Source organism: Chaetomium strumarium (assembly GCF_033439665.1).
Source record: "Chaetomium strumarium strain CBS 333.67 chromosome Unknown B0T15scaffold_5, whole genome shotgun sequence".
Taxonomy (NCBI): domain Eukaryota; kingdom Fungi; phylum Ascomycota; class Sordariomycetes; order Sordariales; family Chaetomiaceae; genus Chaetomium; species Chaetomium strumarium.
Window position 1 is genome coordinate 829,098 of NW_026944433.1, and position 21,776 is coordinate 850,873.

At 59.5% G+C, this 21,776-nt stretch overlaps 9 protein-coding genes across 9 annotated transcripts; 5 read left to right on the forward strand and 4 right to left on the reverse strand.

Annotated features, from left to right (window-relative positions):
• Positions 1 to 4,996, reverse strand: B0T15DRAFT_436364 (molybdopterin binding aldehyde oxidase/xanthine dehydrogenase). The gene is made up of 3 exons (XM_062865833.1): positions 4,340 to 4,996; positions 2,057 to 4,264; positions 1 to 1,989 (listed from the first exon to the last, which is right to left on the reverse strand). The coding sequence occupies exons 1-3, from the start codon at positions 4,516 to 4,518 to the stop codon at positions 264 to 266; spliced, it is 4,113 nt and encodes a 1,370-aa protein (XP_062719899.1). The 5' UTR covers positions 4,519 to 4,996; the 3' UTR covers positions 1 to 263.
• Positions 4,997 to 5,487: 491 nt separating this feature from the next.
• Positions 5,488 to 6,521, forward strand: B0T15DRAFT_230931 (uncharacterized protein). The gene has a single exon (XM_062862942.1). The coding sequence runs from the start codon at positions 5,583 to 5,585 to the stop codon at positions 6,405 to 6,407; it is 825 nt and encodes a 274-aa protein (XP_062719900.1). The 5' UTR covers positions 5,488 to 5,582; the 3' UTR covers positions 6,408 to 6,521.
• A 717-nt stretch (positions 6,522 to 7,238) lies between these two features.
• Positions 7,239 to 8,636, forward strand: B0T15DRAFT_436367 (thiolase-like protein; the record flags this gene model as incomplete). The annotated part of the gene is made up of 1 exon (XM_062865834.1): positions 7,239 to 8,636. One exon carries the CDS (start codon positions 7,239 to 7,241, stop codon positions 8,634 to 8,636), a length of 1,398 nt encoding a protein of 465 aa, XP_062719901.1.
• A 1,200-nt stretch (positions 8,637 to 9,836) lies between these two features.
• On the forward strand, positions 9,837 to 11,129 carry B0T15DRAFT_230970 (uncharacterized protein). The gene is made up of 4 exons (XM_062862943.1): positions 9,837 to 10,208; positions 10,275 to 10,617; positions 10,669 to 10,786; positions 10,879 to 11,129. The coding sequence occupies exons 1-4, from the start codon at positions 10,047 to 10,049 to the stop codon at positions 11,018 to 11,020; spliced, it is 765 nt and encodes a 254-aa protein (XP_062719902.1). The 5' UTR covers positions 9,837 to 10,046; the 3' UTR covers positions 11,021 to 11,129.
• On the reverse strand, positions 11,015 to 12,082 carry B0T15DRAFT_231000 (uncharacterized protein). The gene has a single exon (XM_062862944.1). It carries the CDS (start codon positions 11,922 to 11,924, stop codon positions 11,238 to 11,240), a length of 687 nt encoding a protein of 228 aa, XP_062719903.1. The 5' UTR covers positions 11,925 to 12,082; the 3' UTR covers positions 11,015 to 11,237.
• Positions 12,083 to 12,855: 773 nt separating this feature from the next.
• Positions 12,856 to 15,491, reverse strand: B0T15DRAFT_485868 (uncharacterized protein; the record flags this gene model as incomplete). The annotated part of the gene is made up of 2 exons (XM_062866319.1): positions 12,856 to 14,734; positions 15,421 to 15,491. 2 exons carry the CDS (start codon positions 15,489 to 15,491, stop codon positions 12,856 to 12,858), a joined length of 1,950 nt encoding a protein of 649 aa, XP_062719904.1.
• Positions 15,492 to 15,567: 76 nt separating this feature from the next.
• On the forward strand, positions 15,568 to 16,073 carry B0T15DRAFT_383884 (mitochondrial ribosomal protein S25; the record flags this gene model as incomplete). Its single annotated transcript, XM_062864266.1, has 2 exons — positions 15,568 to 15,761; positions 15,860 to 16,073. Coding segments are annotated over 2 exons (408 nt in total), but the record flags the coding sequence as incomplete, so codon positions are not given.
• A 624-nt stretch (positions 16,074 to 16,697) lies between these two features.
• B0T15DRAFT_494613 (glycosyltransferase family 1 protein) lies at positions 16,698 to 17,676 on the reverse strand (the record flags this gene model as incomplete). Its single annotated transcript, XM_062867021.1, has 2 exons — positions 16,698 to 17,429; positions 17,488 to 17,676. 2 exons carry the CDS (start codon positions 17,674 to 17,676, stop codon positions 16,698 to 16,700), a joined length of 921 nt encoding a protein of 306 aa, XP_062719906.1.
• A 1,196-nt stretch (positions 17,677 to 18,872) lies between these two features.
• On the forward strand, positions 18,873 to 21,149 carry B0T15DRAFT_231104 (Ima1 N-terminal domain-containing protein). Its single transcript, XM_062862945.1, has 3 exons — positions 18,873 to 19,181; positions 19,253 to 20,071; positions 20,133 to 21,149. The coding sequence occupies exons 1-3, from the start codon at positions 19,053 to 19,055 to the stop codon at positions 21,069 to 21,071; spliced, it is 1,887 nt and encodes a 628-aa protein (XP_062719907.1). The 5' UTR covers positions 18,873 to 19,052; the 3' UTR covers positions 21,072 to 21,149.
• Positions 21,150 to 21,776: the final 627 nt, after the last annotated feature.

The window sequence follows — 21,776 nt, forward strand, 5'->3', positions numbered from 1 at the left end:
GAGCTGGTTGGCAACAGTCCTCAAGACGACTTAGCAGAACAGAGATTCAGGGGAACTACTTCGGAGGTATCAAGTCACACCGGCTAGGTACCTAGGTAGCATTGATCCATGTATATAGGTTGGCAAAGGCAGCCAGCTCAAACCATGCCATATCGGGTGTGCTATTGCCTCGTGTCAGACTCGGAATCTGGCATACACAGTAAGGTTACCTTACCCAACCTGAACTGTGACAACTCAATCCAAAACCCCAAGTTCCCCACCACTTAAATAGCTATGAAAAAGCTCTTCTCCCCTTCCTTCGGCCTGACCCTAGCCCTCTCCATAATGGGATCAACACACGCCAGCCTGATCCTCTCGGGCGTAGCCGGGCTCTCCAGCCTCAGAAGCCCATCGGCGGGGTCATCCACGCCCCGCGTCGCCTCGACCCCATACTCCTTCCTCGCGGCCTTCAGCGCATCCCTGATAGCAAAGAACACAGCGCTGCCCATGAAGAGCGGCGGCTCCCCGACCCCCCTGCTGCGCTGGATTGTCCTCAGGTCCTGCCACTCCACGCCCTTGAGCAGACTCACGTTCCACACCTGCGGGATGTCCCTGAACCCGGGGATCTTGTAGGTGCCCGGCCCGCGGGTGAACAGAGTGCCCCGCTGCGGACCGTTGCGTAGCCAGAGGGACTCTTCCATGGTGAACAGCCCCATGCCCTGGACGAAGGCGCCCTGGATCTGGCCGTAGTCGATCGCCGGGTTGATGGACTGGCCCACGTCCATCTTGATATCTGCCCGTAGGCAGGTCCAGGATCCCGTGAGAGTGTCGAGTTCCACTTCCGCGGCGGTGACGCCCTGCGTGAAGTAGAAGAACATCTTGCCCTTGTTCTCGCCCCACGTGTAACCGATCTCGGGGGTCTTGTAGAACCCCTGGGCGGAGAGGTTGACACGGTCGAAGTAGGCTGCGTGCGCCAGTTCGCGCATGGTGGCGGAGGGGCCTAGTTTCTCGCGGTAGGGCTGCAAGCGGGCATTGAGCTGCGCGCAGGCGTTGTAGATGGCGTAGCCGTTCAGGTCGGACGAGGCCGAGGCGGCGGTGGCCGAGGCGTTGGCGACCGTGTTGGTGGCCGTCTCCGAGATGTACACGTCCTCCATGGGCACGCCCAGGGCCTGCGCCGCGATCATGGTCATCTTGGTGTGCAGCCCCTGCCCCATCTCGGTGCCGCCGTGCGCGACCAGCACGGAGCCGTCGTGGTAGATGTGCACGAGGGCGCCGGCCTGGTTGAACCACAGCGCCGTGAACGAGATGCCGAACTTTGTTGGGATGAGCGCGAGCCCGCGCTTGCGCCACTTGTGGGACGCGTTGAACTGCGTGATGGCTTCCCGGCGCGCAGCGTAGTCGGCCTCCTCCTGCACCTGTCGGTACATTAGCGGCACGTGCCAGTCGGTCAGCGGCTGGTTGAAGTGGGTGAGGTCGTTGGGCTGGTACATGTTGATCTCGCGCAGCTGCTCGACCGGTATGCCCAGGCGGTCGGCCACCTCGGACATGTACGACTCGGCGATGAACATGCCCTGCGGCCCGCCGAAGCCGCGGAAGGCCGTGTTGGACATGGTGTTAGTCCTGCAGATGCGCCCGCGCACGTGGATGTTGGGGATCCGGTAGCAGCCGTCCGAGTGGGTCATGGAGCGCTCGCATACGGCCGCGCTGAGGTCCCAGCTCCAGCCGGCGTTGTTGAAGATGTCGAGGTCGAGCGCCTGGATCTTGCCGTCCTTGTTGACGCCCACCTTCCATCGCCCCAGAAAGGGGTGCCGCTGGCCGGACGTGACCATGTCCTCCTCACGCGTAAGCATGCAGCGGACAGGCCGGCGCGTCTTCTTCGCTGCCAGCGCGAGGATGGTGCTGAGCGGAACGGACCGGCTCTCCTTGCCCCCAAAGCCTCCACCCATGCGCTTCACTTTGACGACGATCTTGTTAGACTGGACCTCGCAGACTTGCGCGGCATATGCTTGACTTCAAAGACAGTGTCAGTCAGTGCATCGTTCGTTCTACACCATCTTGAGAGAGAAGGACAACATACGCTTCGTTTGGATTCTGTGTACTCGACCAGATCTCCATCTCTCCGTCTTCCGGCTTGGGAATCACGACGGCGGCGTTCGTCTCCAGGTAGAAATGCTCCTGGCCGCCCATCCTCGTCGTCCCCGTGAACACATAATCGCACTGCTTGAAGGCTTCTTCGGGATCACCCTTCTTGATCTCCCTGAAGAAGTTGAAGAAGCTCTCCTTCTCAATGGCCTCTTCAATCGTGAAAATGGCTGGTAGCTCTTCATACTCAATCTTCACCGCCCGGGCCCCCTCAGCAGCACGCGCCGCCGATGTGGCCAGGATCAGGCCGATGGGCTGCCCGGCGGTGTGCACCTCGTCCTCGGCAAAGAAGGTCTCCTCAAAATGCGGCGCGCCCCAGCGGTTGGCCCGCGGACTGGGCATGTGGCTCCTGTCGATGTAGTCCACCACGCCGGGAATCTCGAGCGCCGGCGTGTGGTCGACCGATTTGAGCTTGGCGTGCGCCTTCGTCGACAGCACGAGGCAGCCGTACAGCTCATTCTTCAACGGCGGCATGTCGTCGGTATACTGCGCCTCGCCCGTCACTTGCTTCAGCGCGGCCACGTGCGGGTTGGACTTCCCGACCGTCTCCTGCATGTATGCTGCCGCCGCCTCCCTGTCCTCGTTGCCCGTGGAAAGCTCCCTCTCCAGTTCCGAGGCAGCCTCCTTATCGGCGTTTGCGCCCACTGTCAACATAACTTCGTGGTAGAAGCGGTAGAAGAAGCCCAGGGCCAGTGACTTTCGGTAGGAGGCCATGCCGCCGGGCACACTGAACTGCAGGTCGAAATCACGACCAAGCGCGTTCATGACCCCTTCGAGCGTCTCGAGCTCCGCGAATTTGCTCCCGACGAGGTACGCATTCGCCTGCTTCGCCGCCACGGTCATGGGTGCCATGCCGCCGTAGACGAGATTAGCCGTCTCGACAACTCCGTCATCGCTGAGCCGCAGTTTCAGGGCGGCCGTTACGATGGCGATATCATCATCCTTGCGCTTCGCCTGCTTGTAGGCGCGGAAGAACTCGTTCTTTTCCTGGGTAAGGGGAATGCGGATGGAAGCGAGCACCGCTTTGTCTGGTAGCGCTGTCCGACGATAACCCATGAAGAACTCCGCCATAGGAATCTCGATGTCCTTGCCTACCGTCTTCGCAACCAAGACGGCGTCTGCGGCCATGAAGACAGGATTCAGATCCGATATGGGAGAGGCCGTGACCAGATTCCCAGCTGGGGTGCCGACGTTGCGGATCTGCCTCCCGGCGAAGTATTTGAGCTGCTTGTGTATGGCACTGAAGACCTGGCCCCTGGCTTCTCCGTACTCCGCCAGGGCCTCCTGGCAGACGGTCTCAAGGTCGGTCAGGGTGATGTTACCCCCGATCTCGACATGGTCCTCGTTTAGGGAGTACTGCCTCAGCTCCGCGATATCGCCCACGTACACCGACACGGGGTACTGCAGCGCCTTGAACTTGATCTCGATCTGCGTCTCGGTGCTGCCGCCGATGATCTTGGCCTCGGGATACGCGCTCTTGATCTCGAGCAGCTGGTCCAGCGTCACGGGGCGGAACCACTTCTTGCGCTTGTTGCCAAACGCCAGCGGCCGGAACTCGTGCTTCGTCAGCGCCGGCGGGAAGATGAGTTCCGTGTCCGGGTTGTATTCGATGAATCCCGGCGGCGTGAACCTCTTGATCGGCTGGTCTACCTTCCCATCCTTCATACAACACCCCCCATCACCATTGCCGTTCTCCATGCAACACCCGCTGCCCCCATTCGCCCTCGCATTTCCGCACCCATTACTAGCCCCGACACCATTCGTATCCCTCCTGACGCTAAACGTCTGCGCGGCATCCAGAATCGGCCTGTACCCCGTACAGCGACACAGGTTCCCGTCAAAGGCCTCCTCGACATCGTGCTCGGTCGGCGCGGAGTTGTTGCGCAGCAGCGCGTATAGGCTCATGACGATCCCGGGGGTGCAGAAGCCGCACTGCGAGCCGTTGCCCTTGGCGACGCGCTCCTGCGCCGGATGCGGCCGCTGCACGTTGCCGATGCCCTCGACGGTAATGACGTGCTTGCCGTCGACGGACGCGAGCGGCGCGAGGCAGGCGTTGACGCTCGCGTGGTAGATGTGTTTTGTCGTCGGGTTGTATTGGGATATCACGACCGTGCAGGCGCCGCAGCCGCCTTCGCCGCAGCCGCTGGACGTGACGGACGGTTGGTCAGCTTCATGCGGTGATGGTCACGTACGTAGGTAGGTGGAGGGATATACATACAGCTTGGTGCCTGTTAATCCGATGCCCCGGAGGTATTCTAGCAAGGTCACCTCGGGATCAATCTCGTCCAGCACAATGCGGGTGCCGTTGAGGTAGAAGCGGAGGGTGTCGTCGAAGTCGGTGGTCAGCGTCCCCGCCGGCACCTTTGGCCGCTGGGGGAGAACAGCAGAAGGAGTCATCGCGAAGAATTAACCAAGGTCCGATGCTGGCTTCAGGGAGTCAACCTGGAGGTTGACGGAGGAGTAATCGCTGGGACCGGTCGCGTCGGTCTTGAAGTAGCATTCCAGAGGGGGTAACTGACACTACTAAGAGCACTTGGGCAGTAACGCTGCAGGATCAATATCAGAGACACCCCGTCCGGCGAGGTGAGATAGATGCGAGAATGTCTCTCGAGTCTGTTGGGTGGCGAACCGGAAGCTGAGGATACCACCTTATAGCAATGGATTTATCTTTTACTAATACCTAAGCTTCCCGCTGCGGAGTGCGCCATGGCACCCAAACCTTGAACTCCGCACGTCCCTCTACTTGTCGAGCAGATAAGTCTCAATAGCTGGTGTATTACTGGCCATGGCGAATGAGGTTGCCAGTGTTCTGCTCCAACTTGCTCTTGCTCTTGGTTGACCGCGGGGGAGCTTATCTGGGAGGTGGGGTAGTCGCTAACTATCGGCCCCACCTCACAGCGCCCTAGCCCGTCGGCAGCCGCCGTTGGGGAGGGACTCGGAGGGGGCCGGAGCCTCCACACCCTAACCCTATGTGGGCAGCGTACGCCGTACGGAGTGAAGCATGGACGTTCTGAAACTCCGACACTCCACGAATATCTCCGTTTGAAAGTTGAAACTCTGTCGGTGAGAGAGGCTTCACACGAGCCTCTAGAAAGAGGCTAGGAGCAGGTAGGCTATGTCGCTTCGGATCTTGCAGCTCTGCCCACGCAGTTCGAGTTGTGGCAGCTCCGGAGATTGAGATGGCTGGTAGAGACCGGCGTGCTGTTGTCTCCCGTGAGTCCCGTCGTCGAGCAACTAGTGCGGTGAAGCCAGGCATGTCTGCACGGAACATGTTTAACCATCCCACTGTAATTCCCGGCCCACGTTCTGAATACAGCTGATAAAATAACCATCAAAAACTGCGGGATCTGAACCTACAATATCCACTCAAAACAGGGAACGAACAGTCCGCTGGCGTCTGCGGCATCTAGTCCATCACCAGCATACTATTATCACCGGCTCGTAGCAGGCCAGCAGGTCCCATGACACCTCCGAAAGCGTTGGGCGGCAAACCACCGCGTAAACGTCCGCCGGAGGAAGTCGTCGTCGACCAGGCACCCAGCCACGATGGAGCCCCCTGCTTCACGGCCTACACCAGGAGCGCCGAGAGGCATCGCCCGCCCTTATTCGCCCTCCGCATCTACGACATCATGCTCTACGACACCATGCCCGCGGCGGGCGACACGGAGCGCATCCGCCAGCTTGCCCTCCAGCTGCACACGGGCACCGAGTTCGAGCGGTGCGACGCCACGGCCGCGCCGGACCTCATGCGCGACCGCGTCCAGGTGGTGGGCCTGCCCATGGCGGCCGACGTGCCCGACGGGCGGCGCGTGGAGTGCTGCCAGGCGCACCACATGGCGGAGGTGGCGGCGCGCATCGCGACGCGCCGCCGAGATTATTACCTGCCCGCCACGTTCCACACGGACGGTTGGTGGCGCGCCCTGGTCGTCATCGACCGCCTCGAGGAGGGCTGGGAGGGCGTGGTGCTCAACCGGCCTCGCCCGGAGCGCGGCTTCAACTGGGGACGGGGGAAAGTTCCGGAGTCGAAGAGGACCGACCCTTACGGTGGGTTCCTGTACGCGCGCTGGGAGGTGACTGAGGTTGCGCGGCCCTACTGGGAGGAGGCGGAAGCCCCCCTGCCGGAGGTAGACGTCACGCCGTATCCCGTCCATTGGCTGGCCCATTGCCTTGCGGGCATGAGAGAGCACATGAGCACGTTCCGGGATTTTATTCACATGGGCGGGCTGGAGGAGGAGCTACAGGCCGGGGTTCCGATATCCATCAAATGGGCAAGCCTGCCGGGCTAAAATAAAGTGCTTATGCGAGAAGTCTACTGAGGCAGTATGGAGAGCACAGGACTTCTCTGGCAGAGGAAAGATCGAGATTGGGTAGGACAGGACCTTCTATGGAAGAATTAATGAGAGACGGTTCGAAGCCTGTCCCAGCCAGCAGGGCAAACTGTTAAATGCTCTCGATGGACGTCAGGCTTAGTTAAAGAACGCTACACCGGGCCGAACACACATACTGCCTAGCGTTCAAAGGAAGGGAGCAGAGTCGTTATATTCCCGCGATGCCGGTGGTCTACACATCATTATCCCCTCGAGGTTTCGCCGAAGGCCCAACCCCGAGGTCCAACTCCACTCTACACCGGTACCCGGAGCCGGTTGTGGAGCGCTCGGAGTTGCCAAGGCCGGAGGAAACAAAAGACCATCAACCAACCCTTGAGCGATAGTGCGGGGAGCAAAGGGCGTGTGAAGGCCCTTCGAGGCATTTACAGTTCCCAGGTTACCCTCCTGCACGTGTAGTACTGTAGGCCCCCCATACTGCGCAATATGGAGGTTGGGACCAGGAGAAAGCGGGACAGTGGCAAGTGTGCCTCGGCCTCGGCACTTCGGCGGACCCCCGCATCTGGGGTAGGAGTGGGGAAAGAACGGCATACAGGGGTCACGGTACGGATTACTTATAGCACATCCATGCGGCGACGACAATGGGCTGTCTCCGTATTTAAAGGACAGCCGTTCCCTTGATAATCCATCTACCTATGGCATGATCAATTCCCATAGGTCTATCGTCCTAGTAAGCGGTTTCTGTAAATTAAATTTCACATAGCAATTCCTGCACCACCGTCCACCGCCACCATGGCCCCCAAGCCGAAACAGCCGTGCTACGTGCTCGGCGTGGGCCTGACCAAGTTCATCAAGCCGCGCGGCAAGGTCGACTACACGGAGCTGGGCTACGAGGCGGGCATCAAGGCGCTGCTGGACGCGCAGATCACGTACGACGACGTCGAGCAGGGGATCGCGTGCTACTGCTACGGCGACTCGACCTGCGGCCAGCGCGTCTTCTACCAGTTCGGCATGACGGGGATCCCCATCTACAACGTCAACAACAACTGCTCGACGGGCTCGACGGGGCTGGCCATGGCGCGCAACACGATCGCCTCCGGCGGCGCCGACTGCGTCCTGGTAGTCGGCTTCGAGAAGATGATGCCGGGCAGCCTGCAGTCCTTCTTCAACGACCGCGAGAACCCGATCGGCACCACGTACGCCATGATGGCGACGACGAGGGGCATCACCAAGGCGCCCGGCGCGGCCCAGATCTTCGGCAACGCCGGCCGCGAGTACATGGAGAAGTACGGCGCCACGGCCGAAGACTTCGCCGAAATCGCGCGCATCAACCACGCGCACAGCGTCAACAACCCTTACTCGCAGTTCCAGGACGTCTACACGCTCGAGCAGATCCTCTCGTCGCCCACGATCCACTCGCCCCTGACCAAGCTGCAGTGCTGCCCGACCTCGGACGGCGGCGCCGCCGCAGTGCTCGTCTCGCAGGCCTTCCTCGACGCCCGCCCGCACCTGAAGGACCAGGCGGTGCTCATCGCGGGCCAGTGCCTGGCCACGGACGGGCCATCCCTCTTCTCGCAGAGCGCGATCGACCTGGTCGGGCGCGAAATGACCCAGCGCGCCGCGGCGGCCGCCATGGCCGAGGCCGGGGTCACGCCGCGCGACTTCGCCGTGTGCGAGCTGCACGACTGCTTCAGCGCCAACGAGATGGTGCTCCTCGACGCGCTGGGCCTGGCCGAGCCGGGGAAGGCGCACGAGCTGGTGCGGGCCGGCGGGATCACGTACGGGGAAAAGGGTGAAGGCGTGGTGGTGGTCAATCCCAGCGGCGGGCTCATCTCCAAGGGCCACCCGCTCGGCGCAACGGGGATCGCGCAGTGCGCCGAGCTAGTGTGGCATCTGCGCGGATGGGCCAACAACAGGGCCGTTCCGCGCACCCGGTGGGCGCTGCAGCATAACCTGGGCTTGGGGGGCGCGGCGGTGGTGACGGTCTACTGCCGGGCGGATGGGCAGGAGGCGCAGGTGGTTGCGTCGGAGGACGTTGGGAGGGCGAATAAGCTGGGCTATAACCCGGCCGTGGAGGCGCGCAGCTTCACCGAGGAGCAGGCGAGAAGGGTCCGGAGTAAGGATAAGACGCATGACTGGGCCATGACGGCTACGCTGCCTATGTTGAAGGCTGCGCAGGCCAAGGTGTAGCTGGGAAGGGGGGGTTGTGTTCATCATGTTGTCAATATGTACATGATATGAGTAATGACTACCAGGCAGCTACCAGGTAGGTAGGTAGGTTAAATTGAGTTCCATGCTGATTGCAGCGTTGCGGCTTGTTTCTTGCTAGAAATGGCCCGGCCAAGTCATGACCAGGACGCTCATTCTCGGAGTTGTCGAAAATTTCTGTTCTCGGTATCCCTTGAGATCGACGAGTGTGAGTCTATCTAGAGCATATGTTCGGCCCATGGCTGACTTAAACAACACAACTAGAATAAGTAGACAATATTAGGTTGTTTATGATAAGTGCGAGCGGTTTCGCGAAGATTTACCATCTCGGCAACCACACCAAAAGTCAAGGGGTCCGTGTGGTGTTTGAGATTGTTCCCTGAAGCTTCGATTCGGCTGATCACGCGCCTCCAAACAAGCCACGGATTATGCGTTGCAGGATGGCGCTGAATGCATCGCTCGCACCTTCCGCTCTTCAGTCAGCCACCATCCAATGTGCGTTCACTGCTAACCCGTGTCCAATCTCAGTTCCCGCACACCAACAAGTGGTCTGACCTCCTGGATTATGCTTCCTGCTGTACTAAACTTGTAAGCTCTGGCGATCAGCCGACAGCACAACGTTTCACGGCTGGACTGTCTCCAATAAGGTAAGACGGCATTTCAACCAACGGCACTTGTTTCCCTGCCGTCTACACTAGCCCGCGCATGGATGAATCCCAATTGACACGGAGACCCGGCTCTTGTGCGTGTCTCGACGGTCTAATCGCTATCGTTGCCTTATTCTTTCCATCAGCCTATTCCTCCGACCCGTTCAAGCCTGTCTTCGAGGACTGGTCATGGGAAGGCCATGAGAGAAGCTCCGTTTCCGATCGGCGTCACGTTCTCGACGAAGCAAGGGAGTCAGGGAGTCCCCTTGTCATGCTGTCCTTCCTCAACCTTCACGCAGTGTTCGAGCAACAACCTCGAGGATGAGCATTGCGCAGGGAAGTAGGGTAGACGGCGTTTGAGATGTCCCCATAGATGAGAAGTTCCAACCCCACGCGGTCTCGTCTTGCCGTGTCCTCTGCCAGGTTTGAAGTTCGATTTTCCGAGCCCCATACGGCCCTGGCTCTAGGAGAAGCTCTCGGTCGTTTCCGTTCTCTCTCTGGCGAGTCATATTGACTGCCCCCAAAAACAACCTTAGCCGCGACTCTCCCGTCCCTCCCGTCTCCAGCTAGTAGCCCTGTTCCATTGTGCCAGCTAGCCAGCCTTTAAGATCGCGGGCAGTCTCTCCCCTTTGCGTTTAGTTTCTTCATCGTTTCTCCTCTTCTCATCAACCCCGGTATGATACTATGATGAGGCAATGACACTTACACACGTTGATACCCCCAAGTTCTACCCATCCACCCCATCATGGCAGACCCCACAGCCAACCTCTCCCGAGGGCCGATCCTTCTTTCCCTTTCTCTGGCCACTGCAAGTTTTGTTTTCGCCACCACCTTCGTCCGCTTCTGCACCCGCAAGGGAATCCACGGCGGGTACGGAGCCGACGACTACACGAGCGGGGCGGCCAGTGTGAGTCTGAGTTGAATCAAACGGAAACTGGGAATCTAGGTGTGGTAATCATTAACTCTGTGCCAGGTGATAGCACTAATAGGGACCGTCTTCGGCATCCTGGAGAGCACAGCCTCGGATCCGGCGCGCGCCCTGCAGTTCAACGTGCTCGGGCAGCCGTGGTACCTCGTCAGCGTCACCCTCAGCAAGATCTCGATATGCCTTTTCTTCATGGACCTCTTGAGGAGGGCGCGGCAGTGGAGGATATTGCTCGCCGCGCTTGTTGTGGTAATGGCCATCACCAACCTGGCTTTTGCCTTGGCTGGGTATCTGCAATGCCGGCCGTTGGAGAAGATGTGGGATCCGGATGTCCCGGGCGACTGCCTCTCGGGGCCGGGTACACAGATGAGTCTTGGCTACGCTCAGGGGGGTGGGCTAGTTCTCTCTGGAATATTCATGTGCCGGTCGCTGACAGATACAGCATTCTCCGTCTTCTCATGGGTCTTCTCTGCCCTCTTCCCGCTGCTGATACTGCGCGACATCTCGCGTGACGGCGAGCCACGATGGCCGTTCTATGTCACATCCGTCCTGAGCTTGGTGTAAGTATTTTCTTTTCCTTCCGTCCTGCTTTCTCACTGTTTTCTGGCCCTCGTTGAATTTCTCTCTCCCGACCACTAATCATCCCATCCAGCTGCGGGATCTTCGTCATAGTCCGAACCGCACAGATCTCCCAAACAGCGGGCGTGACGACCTACACCCTCCACTTCTTCTACGCCTCGCTCATGGCCAAGTGGGTCTCACACCCTTTTATTTCCTTACTACCAACACCCTAACTCACTCTATTTAACCACCCATCAGCCTAGAACAAAACCTCTCTCTAACCGCCTCCAATCTCCTCACCCTCGGGCCCCTCTTCTTCTCCCCCACTCGTCCCTCCTTTACCACGGCAGCCACCACAACCGCCGGCAGAAGAAGTAGAAGTACTTCAACGACAACGACGACATCGTCCACCGACCGCAAGGCCAACGGCAACAAAAGCGGGCGTGATCCCTACCGCTCCTCCTCCTCCTCCTCCTTCTTCTCCTCCTCCGTTGCAGGCACAACAAGCCGCTCAGCATCCCGGTCTGGGCGCAGCGGAAAGTCCACGTCCACGTCTACCAACCGCACCGCTACCACTACCACTACTACTACGGCATCATCATCCCCGCTCAGTCGCACGGACAGCAAGCGGAGTACTATTGTGCGGCCTGGCACTGGCAGTTCCCGTTCCCGGGACGACGACCGCCACCCGGACCGCGACTCTAGTGTTGTGGCCGTGGAGCAGAGAGCGCGGAAGGATGATTTAGCACTGGGGTTTGATGATGACGAGCGCGGGAGGAGGGGAAGAGGAAGACGAAAGAGACAGCGTCCGGATATGGACGGACCGCCGGGGGTGGAGGGTGAGAGACATCTCGGGTATGTGACGCACAAGAATAGGGGCATGGATGATGAGAAGGAGGAGAAGGAAAGGGGGGAAGGGTATGGATATGGTAACGACCACGACGAAGACAGAGGACGGGGCGCTGATATGGACCTGGAAGCCTGGTGGCCACGCGGAGGGATCATCAAGACGGTCGAGGTCGAGGTCTTCGAGGAGCTGAATGAGGAGTATATTGCTGCAGTCGCCGCTGCTGCTGCTGGTGATAAAACCGGGGTTAGCACTGGGAGCAACAGCAGCAGCAGCAGCATTATGGCCATGGCAGCAGGAGCGGGGAGGGGCGGTGTATTGGTGCCGCCCGCAGCGGTTGTTGTTGTTGCAAGACAACCAAACCCAAAGCCAATTCTAATCCCAAGGAGGGCGGTCGGAAGGGATGATTCCTATGCTACGGAGAGAGAGAGTGGCGCGAGTGGTGTTGAGCAGGACTGGGAGGCTTTGTTAAGAGCTGGGCCTCCGAGGTGATCTCTTGCCTGTTTTCTTTCATCTTTTGTTCATTCGTTTTCCTTTACTTCCTGTCTTTCTATCCTAGTGCTTAGTAAGTGTTTTCTTCTGAGCTTGTTGGACCTCGGAGTGGAATGGGACCAGGTAGGTGTTTTCCCAGAACCAAGACTGGTCCCTTATCTTTTGGTATTCGTCATGTCAGGCGATGGCGTTCGGAGGGGGTTATAAAAAGATCCCCGAACACTGGATTATGGAATGATGGCATGGAGATAGAAAAGGGGAGGTGTTTGCTGTCGTTAGCTGGAGGAGGCTTCTCCTACGGAATATTATAGACGATACCCGTGTATGATCAGATATTTTTGATCTTCTCATTTTCCCCCTTAGCTGCAGCTCTTACTGTAGCTTTCGACTCAAGGGCTGGAAGAAGGGATCCCATCAAACCTATGCCCATCCGTTGAGTGTTGAAGAAATCTGCTTGGTGCTCCAATGTAGACACAGGAATAACGGTATCATCTGAGTTGTCATCTCGACCAAGCTCTCTTGGAGCAGCTTTTTAATTCCTAAGTCAGCCGCAACGCAGGTTGTACAACCTACTTAGAATACATACATTCAGTATGCGAGGTACATCCTTACAGTATTATACAGACGCCCCCAACCCGCAAACCCTCATGATGCTTGCATTTTATCCATCCATCATCTCTTTTTATATAACCTGATATAATTTTACCGTACCCAGCCTCTAGCCCGTGCTTACCGCCCCCGCGATTTATTAACCAGCCCATTCAGGAAATCAATCATGAACTGCTCATCGGCGTGACTCAAGCTCCAGCGGGCCTTGAGCGCGTCGTAGACATGCAGCGTACGCTCCTTGCTGGAACAGCGCGCAAACGCCCGCAGCGCCCACACGGCCAACCACGTCTTGACCTCGAGCCCGGCCGCGCCCGAGTCGAGGGCGTCGAGCAGCGCGTTCCATATCCCGTGCAGCCGCTGCTCGCTCCAGGCGGAGCGCGGGTACCCGCCGTGCAGGGCGAAGCCCTTGAACAGCGCCAGGAAGATGGCGTGGTGCAGCGGGATCTTGAAGAACTTCATCTCATCGATGTAGGCCGCCGTCTTGGCCAGGTCGCCGCGCTTCACGCCGTAGTGGTTGACCAGGATGCGGTAGGTCTGCAGGTCCGGCGCGAGCGGGGCCATCCGCTGCAGCGAAGGCCGCGAGGGAGGGTGGCGCCGGCCGATCTTGGCGAACATCAGGAGTGCCTGTGTGATGACGCGGTCGGAGGGCGCGGTGCGGACGGGGATGTCGCCGCCGTCAGGGGTCTTCCCGTCCGCGTCCGCGGCCCCGTCGCCGAGGCTCGCGGCTTTCATGCGCTCGTAGAGCCGCTCGGCGGGGGCCTCCTCGCCCGACCGCAACAGGCCCGCGATCATGGCGTTGAGCACCACCGTGTCGATCATCTCGCCCGCGTTGACCATCTCTTTGTACGCGGCGCGCATGCCGCTCGTCTCGTGCTTGAGGCCGAAGAAGTGGATCAGGCTGGTGTAGTGGTAGCGGTTGTACTGGTGCCCACGCCCCTCCATCTCCCGGTAGATCATCTCGGCCAGCGCGAAGTTACCGGCCTTGCAGGCGACGTCGAAGAGGATGTTGAAGGTCACGTTGGTCGCCTTGACGCCGGCATCCAGCTCCATCTCGCGCCACAGCTTCAGGGCCGCCTCGATTTCCGTCTCTGTCACGGTACCTACATATTTGGTGGCAAAGGAAATGGCGCAATTCCACTCCGCAGTGGTTAGGGTGATTCCGGTGTTCTTGACATCAGCGATGACGGCAAAATACCGCAGCATCGACGTGAAGTCGCGCTCGTCAGGCTGGCCGAGGGCCCGCAGCAGCTGGTGACGGAACCGAGCGTGGATGTAGAGCATGCGCGGCTCGGGAAGGCGCTGGTAAAGCTCGAAGATGTGGTCGAGGTCGACCTTTTGAGGCGTCCTGAGGCGGGTAAGTACGGCGAATCGGAGCTCCCAGAGGGTTTTCTGCTCCTCTTCGCCGGCGTGGATCACCTGCTCGAGGTTTGGGTATGCAAAGTCCTCGGCAGTGCGGGCAAAGGTGAACCTTTGGGCGTAAGGTTGGGCATATCCCCGCAGGTAGGGGTCGCGGAGATACTCGAGGTATTCATCAACCGGGCCAATTTGCTCGCCATCGTAGTCGTCGATAAGGTCGAGGAGCTCCTTCTTGGTGTAGTTGCGTAGCGGTTTCGGCCTGCGGGACGGCGACTGCGAGCGCGAATGCCTCGAAGCGTCATCGTCATGAATCTCTGGGTCAAAGTCTGGTTCCGCCGCCGTGGCCGTGTGGCTCACGCGGGTGCCGGATATGGAGGGTCCGGGAGAGCTGCCAAAGCCGGTGCTCGATGTGCGGAGGGCCGGGATGGATAGCGGGCGGGGCTGGGGAATTGGGGAGCTGAGGCCAGAATTCCCCGTGCTGATGCTGCGTCGAGGCGTGCAACTGCCGTCAGGGCTCTGCGCGGGCTCCAGTCCGGGCCTAGAGACGGAAACCGCAAGTGTGTTGGCGGCGGCGAACCGGTTCGACGACAGCGACGGGCGGTGCAAAGAGAGGATCGCGCCGCATATCGACCCGTCAAATCGGCTGGTGGCTCTCATGAGCTGTCGTCCAACATGGTGGCCCGTGGTCTAGCCCAGCCTCTCGCCCCGGGTATCGCAGTCGGCGTGGTGCAGTCAGGGGGCTGAGGGACGGCGATGTGTGTTGAGCTTCGGGCCCGGCTTTTGATACAACTGCGGCGAGAAAAAGTCGAGACGACGGGAGCTTATCGAATGCCATGGGGCGCCGAGCATCCGCATCGACAGGGATCATTTTGCATGGGGCTTAAGTGGGGCTGAATGGCCGCTTTGGTGAGGGACAAAATTCCGCCGGGGCCGACTCCGCGGCTTGGGTCCCGCGCTCGCGGACGTTAACGTTAGAAAGGCCCCACTGAAATTTACAAGTAGAAGAAGCCGCAAAGTTCCACACCCGACGTGCGCTTCGAGTCCGACAACCTCGAGCAGAAAACGGCCTGGTATCTTCAGGGCAGTAGAAGTGCCGTATGAGCGTGGTCCAGACCAATGGTCCGATCCTAGACGATCCTGCGATGCTCGATTGACTTGACTGTGGAGCCTCCGGACCTGTAATTCTCACCAAATCCCCCCCACCCTTCGAGCGAGCACCTCCGCAGCTTTGTAGACCGAACATCGTCGAGATAAGAAGAAAGAAATTCCACCATGGCCCGCGGCCGCCAATTCCTCGCGGCGCGCGTCTACGACCGAGCCGAAGCGTACCTCTCCTCCACCATCATCAAGGGCGACACGTCCAACCGCGCGCCGGCGTGGCTCAAAGCCGTGGTCCACATCCCGCCGGCCGAGGTGCTCACGCGGCCGTACCCGATCCAGCACACGCCGCCGCGCGACCGCGCGCTGAAGCCCGGGCGGCAGCCGCGCAACCTGTTCCGGCCCACCAAGATCGTGCACCCGGAGGACCAGCTGCGGCAGGAGTTCTACCGCGACCACCCGTGGGAGCTGGCGCGGCCGAAGCTGGTGCTCGAGCTGGACGGGCAGGATGCGCGGTACAGGGACTGGAGCAAGGGCCTGCGGCAGCCAGGGATGGCGCTCAGCGGTGAGAGGTACGTCGTTTTTGCTCTCTTTTCACTCTCCGTCCCATTTTTTCCAGGTAGGAAAGAAAAAGCATAGTTATGCTGACGAACCACACCCCGTGCCACAGCGTCGTCCAGCGGCAGCTCTGGCTGATGGAGGCCAGGGACATGCCGAAGCAGCAGGCGTACGACGTGGCGCGCAAGGAGTTCTACAAGCTGCGGCAGCAGGAGGAGATCGAGCGCAGGATAGCGGTCGAGGAGGCGCGCCACTACGGCGCCTACTTTGGAAAGAACAACCTGCAGGTCGGCATGGAGCTCGAGGACCAGGTCTACGAGCACTGGAAGAAGTGGGCCACCGACCAGATCGCCAAGCTCGAGGCCGAGCGGAGCGCCGCGTACGTCAACGTCGTGGACGTGGAGGAGGATCCGAAGGACGATTTGGATGAGGCTGAGGCTTTGTGAGGGTGACTTATTTTGGTGGCAGCCGCTTGAGCTGGGACAGAACCTGTGCCCGCTCGTGTATACCTGTATAAAATTTTGTCAATGTTGAAAGTCAGTGTGTACGTCTCCACGGTTGGGAACATGAGATATCAGGGCGAATTTCTGCATTTAGACGCAGGCCCCTCGCTAAACGCCAGACGCATAGCTCATACCGTCCGACTCGCGGTGCGGGGTCAAGATCAGACCAATGTACTAAAGGGTGCTTGCTGCCCCTTTGGGATTCAAATCCATTCGAAATCAACGCAGAGGGGGCGCCGCGGCGCCTGAGAAGCCTCAACCATTCCCCTAAAGCTTGGACCTGACGACCACAGGCCCCTGATAAGGGGGCTCATCATCCGGTCCAAAGTCAACGTCCGATCCCGGCTCGCTTTCCGGCCGCCCGACGTCGCCCGAGACCGAGACCTCTTCCTCCGACTGACCGACTTCAGCCTCCGCCTCCGCTTCTGCGGCACCATCCTCCGGCTCCTAACCGGAACCCCTCAGCGCCGGGGCCGGCAGGTACACGGCGCCGTCGAGCCGCTGGGCCAGCTCCTCGTGCTGCACGCAGAACATGTTGGCAATGTTGGTCCGCCAGAAGAGGCGGCCCGTCAGGCTGAGCGTGCGGCTGCGGGCCCACGATTCGACGTACACCATCTTAAGGCGGTTGTCCGGGACGAGGTACAACATCTTGAGCAGGTGCGCGACGGCGCACACGACAAACCCCGTCGCGGGGCCGTTGGTGACGATCACGTGCGGGTACTTGAACTGCGTGCTGTGGCGGGCGCGCGGGCGCATCTCGGGCTCGCGCGTCAGCGCGTTGATGCAGTAGACGGCCGTCAGGCCGCAGGTGAGGGGCGCCGTCCAGAAGGGCTGGTGCACGCGGCGAGCGCGCGGGACCTGGAACGTGTCGAGCGTGCCCCGCGTGTTGTCGCCGGCGCACGCGTTGTGGATCTGCGCCTCGAGCCTGGCGACGCGGCTGAGCGAATCCTGGTCGCCGATGGTCACCAGATAGCGCCGGTGCTGGTTGGCTTGCGGTCGGAACTTCTGCTTGATGATGTCGAGCATCTCGGTCGTGTGGCCGCCGGAGCCGAGCACGTAGAAGAAGTAGACGGCGGGGAGGCGGCTGGTATCGGGCACCGAGGTGTTGCCGTCGTCGCTGATCCAGCGACGTCCCCTCTGCGGAGGATACGGCTCGCGCGTGATGGAGACATGGCGCCACTGAGGGTGGTGGTCAGTTCTGCGAGAGATGATAGAGGTTGGACCTTGATGGACTTACGATGAGGAAGCCGACGAAGACGCAGACAGCGGCGGTGATCTGGGACCAGGAGAAGCAGAAGAAGGCGATGACCGAGCTGATCAAGACGCAGATGAAACCAAGGGCAAAGAGAACAGCAAAGTCGTCCCTACCGAGGTCGTGCCGTGCCTCATACCTTAAGTACTCCTGTACATCGGCGAGCCGCTCCATGTCTGCGTTTGAAACGGGTATTCGAGATGATTCTTCGGTTTGAGGCGTGGTGACCCCTTGATGCCCGGCTGTCCTGGTCTTGTCGTCGGGTGTTTGGGTGAGAATTTGCGGCAGACCATCTGCTTGGCCATTCTCTTCTCTTTGATGCGGGTCCATCGCATCGCTCCGTGCGCTCCTGTGCGAGCCCATTCTGTTCAGGTGTATGATGTCGCCGACTAAGCGGCGGCGATGTCAACCGCAGCCAGGCGGCCGGCAGTGAGAGGGGGTCACGACCAAGCCGCAGCACGTGTCTGGTCAACGTCGACCTTGACGCTCCGGAATGACGGGTCCTAGGAGCAAGTGTTTCTTCAGGGGTAAGACACCACCTTAGGAAGAGTGCCAGTGATTGTCTCTGGTTTCCTGCGTAAGCACCCTGTGCGCCAGAGGCACATATATAATAGCCGCGAATGAAGGTCCAGAAAGGGAGGTTGAAGGGGTGTCCAGAACCCGAGTAGATCGGGACTTAAGGGAGTTGGACCACGTCCTGATGTATGTGAGTGACTCGAGGCTGTTCGCTGCGTAGCTGGTGTGAACTGTGAAGCTCAAGGGGCAGTCCGACAATGATAGACAGCTCGCAACCCACAGTTGTTAACAGGGCCGAGGTGTTATTAGTTGCAATGAGAGCTCGGCTTAGGACCATGACATGTCAACTTAAAGCTCTAGTATACCTAGTCCAGAACTTAAAAGTTAGAACATACGAGAGACTTGTGGTAAAGTACCCGGGTCTAACCACCAAACAAGGAAGGATCAGGAAGGTATACTCCTGGAGCGTGCGTCTATATATCTTGAAGTTGAACTGGAGCGAGTTATACTCGAAGGTCACGGACCGTTCAAAGACACTTCTGTGAAACAGGACCAATTGCTTCAACGTCAAATGACACGTTTGGGTAATGGTACGGTGCTCAAAGAACTCGTGGACTGATCTTGGGTGAACGCTGAGAGGTTTGCTGGCGGCCACCTTTGTCTTATTACACCACGCTTGCCGGTATCGTATTACCGTTCAGCGATACCAGTAATTGAAACATGCCTTGAGGTGCTTTCGGTCTCAATCGACAGGGCTGTCGCACACCTGAAAGGGCGGCTCAAAACTGCCACAAGTTGGATCCCATCCGATTGGCGCGCCGCCCCACCCCTAACCTGCAGTGGTGCAATGGTGACCGATCGTGAACGGGCTGGAAATCACGACCGCCCGGCAGAACCTGGAAACTCCATGCCTGTGATCTGTCAAGCACAACACGCCAACAACTCGCATCTAGCCGCCGGCTTCAAATACCTCCTTTGCTTGTCCCATTGTGCAGTCGCTGTGCCATGCTTGTCCCCTTGGCTGCACAAACAAGATGCCGCGACTCCGGCGCAATCGCTATCTGACGTGTTTCTACTGCGGGCGCAGGACGTCAACACCATACGATGGCAGGATACGACGCTTCGATTGTCCCACTTGCGATGCGACGAACTATCTCGACGAAGTACATGGCCCCTGCTAGCCTCATTTTTGCATGTGGGAACCGTCCCTAAGCACTCGACTGACAATGAACAGAACGGCGACATTGCAGACCCGCCGGTTGCAACCGACAAGGAGGCCACCCCGCGACAATACGCCGTTCCCCGGCCTGTATCCCCTCCCTTGAGCCCGTCCCGCGACCCCATCTTCTGCGCCACCTGCCTCAAGAACCAGCATCTGCTGAGCGCATCCCTCGCGCAATACCTGCCTGACCCGGACGACCCCGAGTACGCCGAGCGCGAGAGGAACTTCTACCGCTTCCGGCGAAACCAAGAGAACCTCTATCCACAGATATGCGACAAGTGCGAGCCGAAGGTGCGCGAGCGCCTCGAGCAAGCCGTCTACACGGCCAAGACGGACCTCTTGCGGCGCATGCTTGATCGGAGCGCAAGCGCGAGGAAGACCCTCAAGACGCAGGGCTGGCTGGAGCTGTTCCAGGCGGCGGGCAAGTGGCTGTGGATCGCCGGGTTTGTGTTGCAGTTGGCGTGGCACGCTGTCGTAGTACATATGCTTGTGTCGGAGTACTTTCTGTGGGCTGGGCTGGATGAGAGTTTGTTTACTTTCAGGCTGCTGAGGATATGCGGGCCGTTTGTGGCCCGGCTCCCGTCCGCAGAGCGGCTGCTCGGATGGAGTACTCTAGCCAGCATTCTCGGGCTGTGGTGGAATCCGCGCTTCGCCCAGGTGTTTAGGGGCTTCACCAGACACATCAGCGGAGTCACAAAATGGTACTTCTTCCAGGCCGTGGCCCTCGTTATCCGCATATGCCTGCCAAAGGTGGACTTGACGACTCCGGGCCCGCGGCTGCATCATCTGAAGATTGCCGGCCACGCCTTTGCTGCGGCCTTCTCTCTAATCGTAGGTCATGCTCTCACCTCACACATGCGAACGATATGAAGTGAGGCGCTGACCTCCATAGATATTCAACCTCGCGGCCCGCTCAATCAAAATCGACACTGCTCCCTTATTTGGTTCTAAACCCATCCAACTCCGCGAACCATCAGAACCCTCCATCTCTTCCTCCTCCTCCTCCCGCCCCGACGACACAAAGGTCATGGCCGAACTTCTCGACGAGATCATCCGCTCTCCAACCTCGTCCACCCCACCCAGCCCCGTCGACCTCTCTCCATCCATCCCACGGCGCTCCAACCACCCTCCCATGGGGCACGCCCACACGCAAGCCGCGCAAACAATCTCCAGCTCCCTCCAACACCTCAACTCTCTCAGCTTCGCTGACCACCCTGCCTCCTCGAGGCACTCATCGTCATACTACGCCTCGGAAGAAATGGACTGGTCCCCCACCCCAGCCTCCTCCTCCGCATCCTCCTCCTCCTCCTACTTCACATCCGACTTCAAGTCCCCCTACCGCGCCTTCAACACGCAGGGCCAGCGCCAATCCCAGCCCTTCGGCTCCGCCCCGACCGAGCCGCGCGAGAAGCCCTTCTGGTACCGCGTCCCGCCCGCGCCCACCACCCCGGCCCAGCGCGTCTTCAACCCGCCGAATCAGCCGCGGTTGCGGCCGAGCCCTGTCGATCAGCGGCAGCGGCAGCAGCAGCAGCAGGTGCGCTTTCGCGGGGACGGGACGACACTGGCGCGGGACGGTGGTGGCACTACTACTAATAAGGCGGTTGGGATGATGGGATTGGGGACCGGGGGAGCGACGAGCGCGGAGAAGAAGCAACCGGTCGCATTTGCGGAGCCGAGTTTCTTTGCCGATGTCGTGGTTGGTGGGGAGCGTGCGAAGAGCGATCCGCGTAACGAGTTGTCTAGTATGTTTGGGAAGGGGTTTAAGCTGGAGGAGGGGAGGTCTAAAGAGGGGGGTGGGTGGCTGAAGAGGTTTGTTGGTGGTCGGGAATAGGGCCGAGGGATGGATAAACGGCATGATAAGGAGGGAGGCTGGGTTTTCTTCTGGCATAATAGTACCAGCGTTGGTTGGATGCTTTTGTTCTCTTTGGGTCATGGGTATGGTTTGCTGGTTTACTGGTTGGTTGGTTAGGGGATACCTATCTATCTCTTACGCGAGGGCCGGTCGGTGTACTTGGACACTATTATTACACTGCATTGCATGGATTACTTGGACATGGGCATAAGTTCGGGGACCTTGGGAACTGTCATCTTTAACCTGGAACACCATTACAATACCTCCTCCCAAGTTCAGAATAACCGCCGTAACCATATCCCCTATTAGCGGCGAGACACCCGCTTCTCACTAACCAACGTTCCTCATCTTAACTCATCCCACCACTTCTCGCAGCCACACCCCCTGCAACCTGTAACATACCCGACATCAATCTTTTCAATCCAGTGCATCGCATTCCCTTTCGAGGACACCACCCCGGCCCGCCCTAAGGCAGGATAGGCCGATCCCGAGCCAACCCAAAAGACGTCCACCCCAAGCCCCTCGAACCCTTCCAAAACCCTCCTCCTTCTCTCCGCCAGGCCCCTCACAACATCGAAGTCATCCAACGTCGGAAACGGTCTTGCCACCCCTCTCACCCCGTCCCCCGTTCCACCGCGCTCCAGCACCCCGGCCAGCCGCGCCACCAGCGCCTCGTTGAGATAG

Coding starts and splice junctions, on each gene's coding strand:
- B0T15DRAFT_230931 (XM_062862942.1), top strand. CDS start 5,583: ATGACACCTCCGAAAGCGTTGGGCGGCAAACCACCGCGTAAACGTCCG.
- B0T15DRAFT_231000 (XM_062862944.1), bottom strand. CDS start 11,924: ATGGCCATAATGCTGCTGCTGCTGCTGTTGCTCCCAGTGCTAACCCCG.
- B0T15DRAFT_231104 (XM_062862945.1), top strand. CDS start 19,053: ATGCCGCGACTCCGGCGCAATCGCTATCTGACGTGTTTCTACTGCGGG. Junction 19,182..19,252: donor CGACGAACTATCTCGACGAA/GTACATGGCCCC, acceptor GACAATGAACAG/AACGGCGACATTGCAGACCC. Junction 20,072..20,132: donor CTGCGGCCTTCTCTCTAATC/GTAGGTCATGCT, acceptor TGACCTCCATAG/ATATTCAACCTCGCGGCCCG.
- B0T15DRAFT_436364 (XM_062865833.1), bottom strand. CDS start 4,518: ATGACTCCTTCTGCTGTTCTCCCCCAGCGGCCAAAGGTGCCGGCGGGG. Junction 4,265..4,339: donor GGATTAACAGGCACCAAGCT/GTATGTATATCC, acceptor CGTCACGTCCAG/CGGCTGCGGCGAAGGCGGCT. Junction 1,990..2,056: donor ACACAGAATCCAAACGAAGC/GTATGTTGTCCT, acceptor CTGTCTTTGAAG/TCAAGCATATGCCGCGCAAG.
- B0T15DRAFT_230970 (XM_062862943.1), top strand. CDS start 10,047: ATGGCAGACCCCACAGCCAACCTCTCCCGAGGGCCGATCCTTCTTTCC. Junction 10,209..10,274: donor ACACGAGCGGGGCGGCCAGT/GTGAGTCTGAGT, acceptor ACTCTGTGCCAG/GTGATAGCACTAATAGGGAC. Junction 10,787..10,878: donor ACATCCGTCCTGAGCTTGGT/GTAAGTATTTTC, acceptor CATCCCATCCAG/CTGCGGGATCTTCGTCATAG.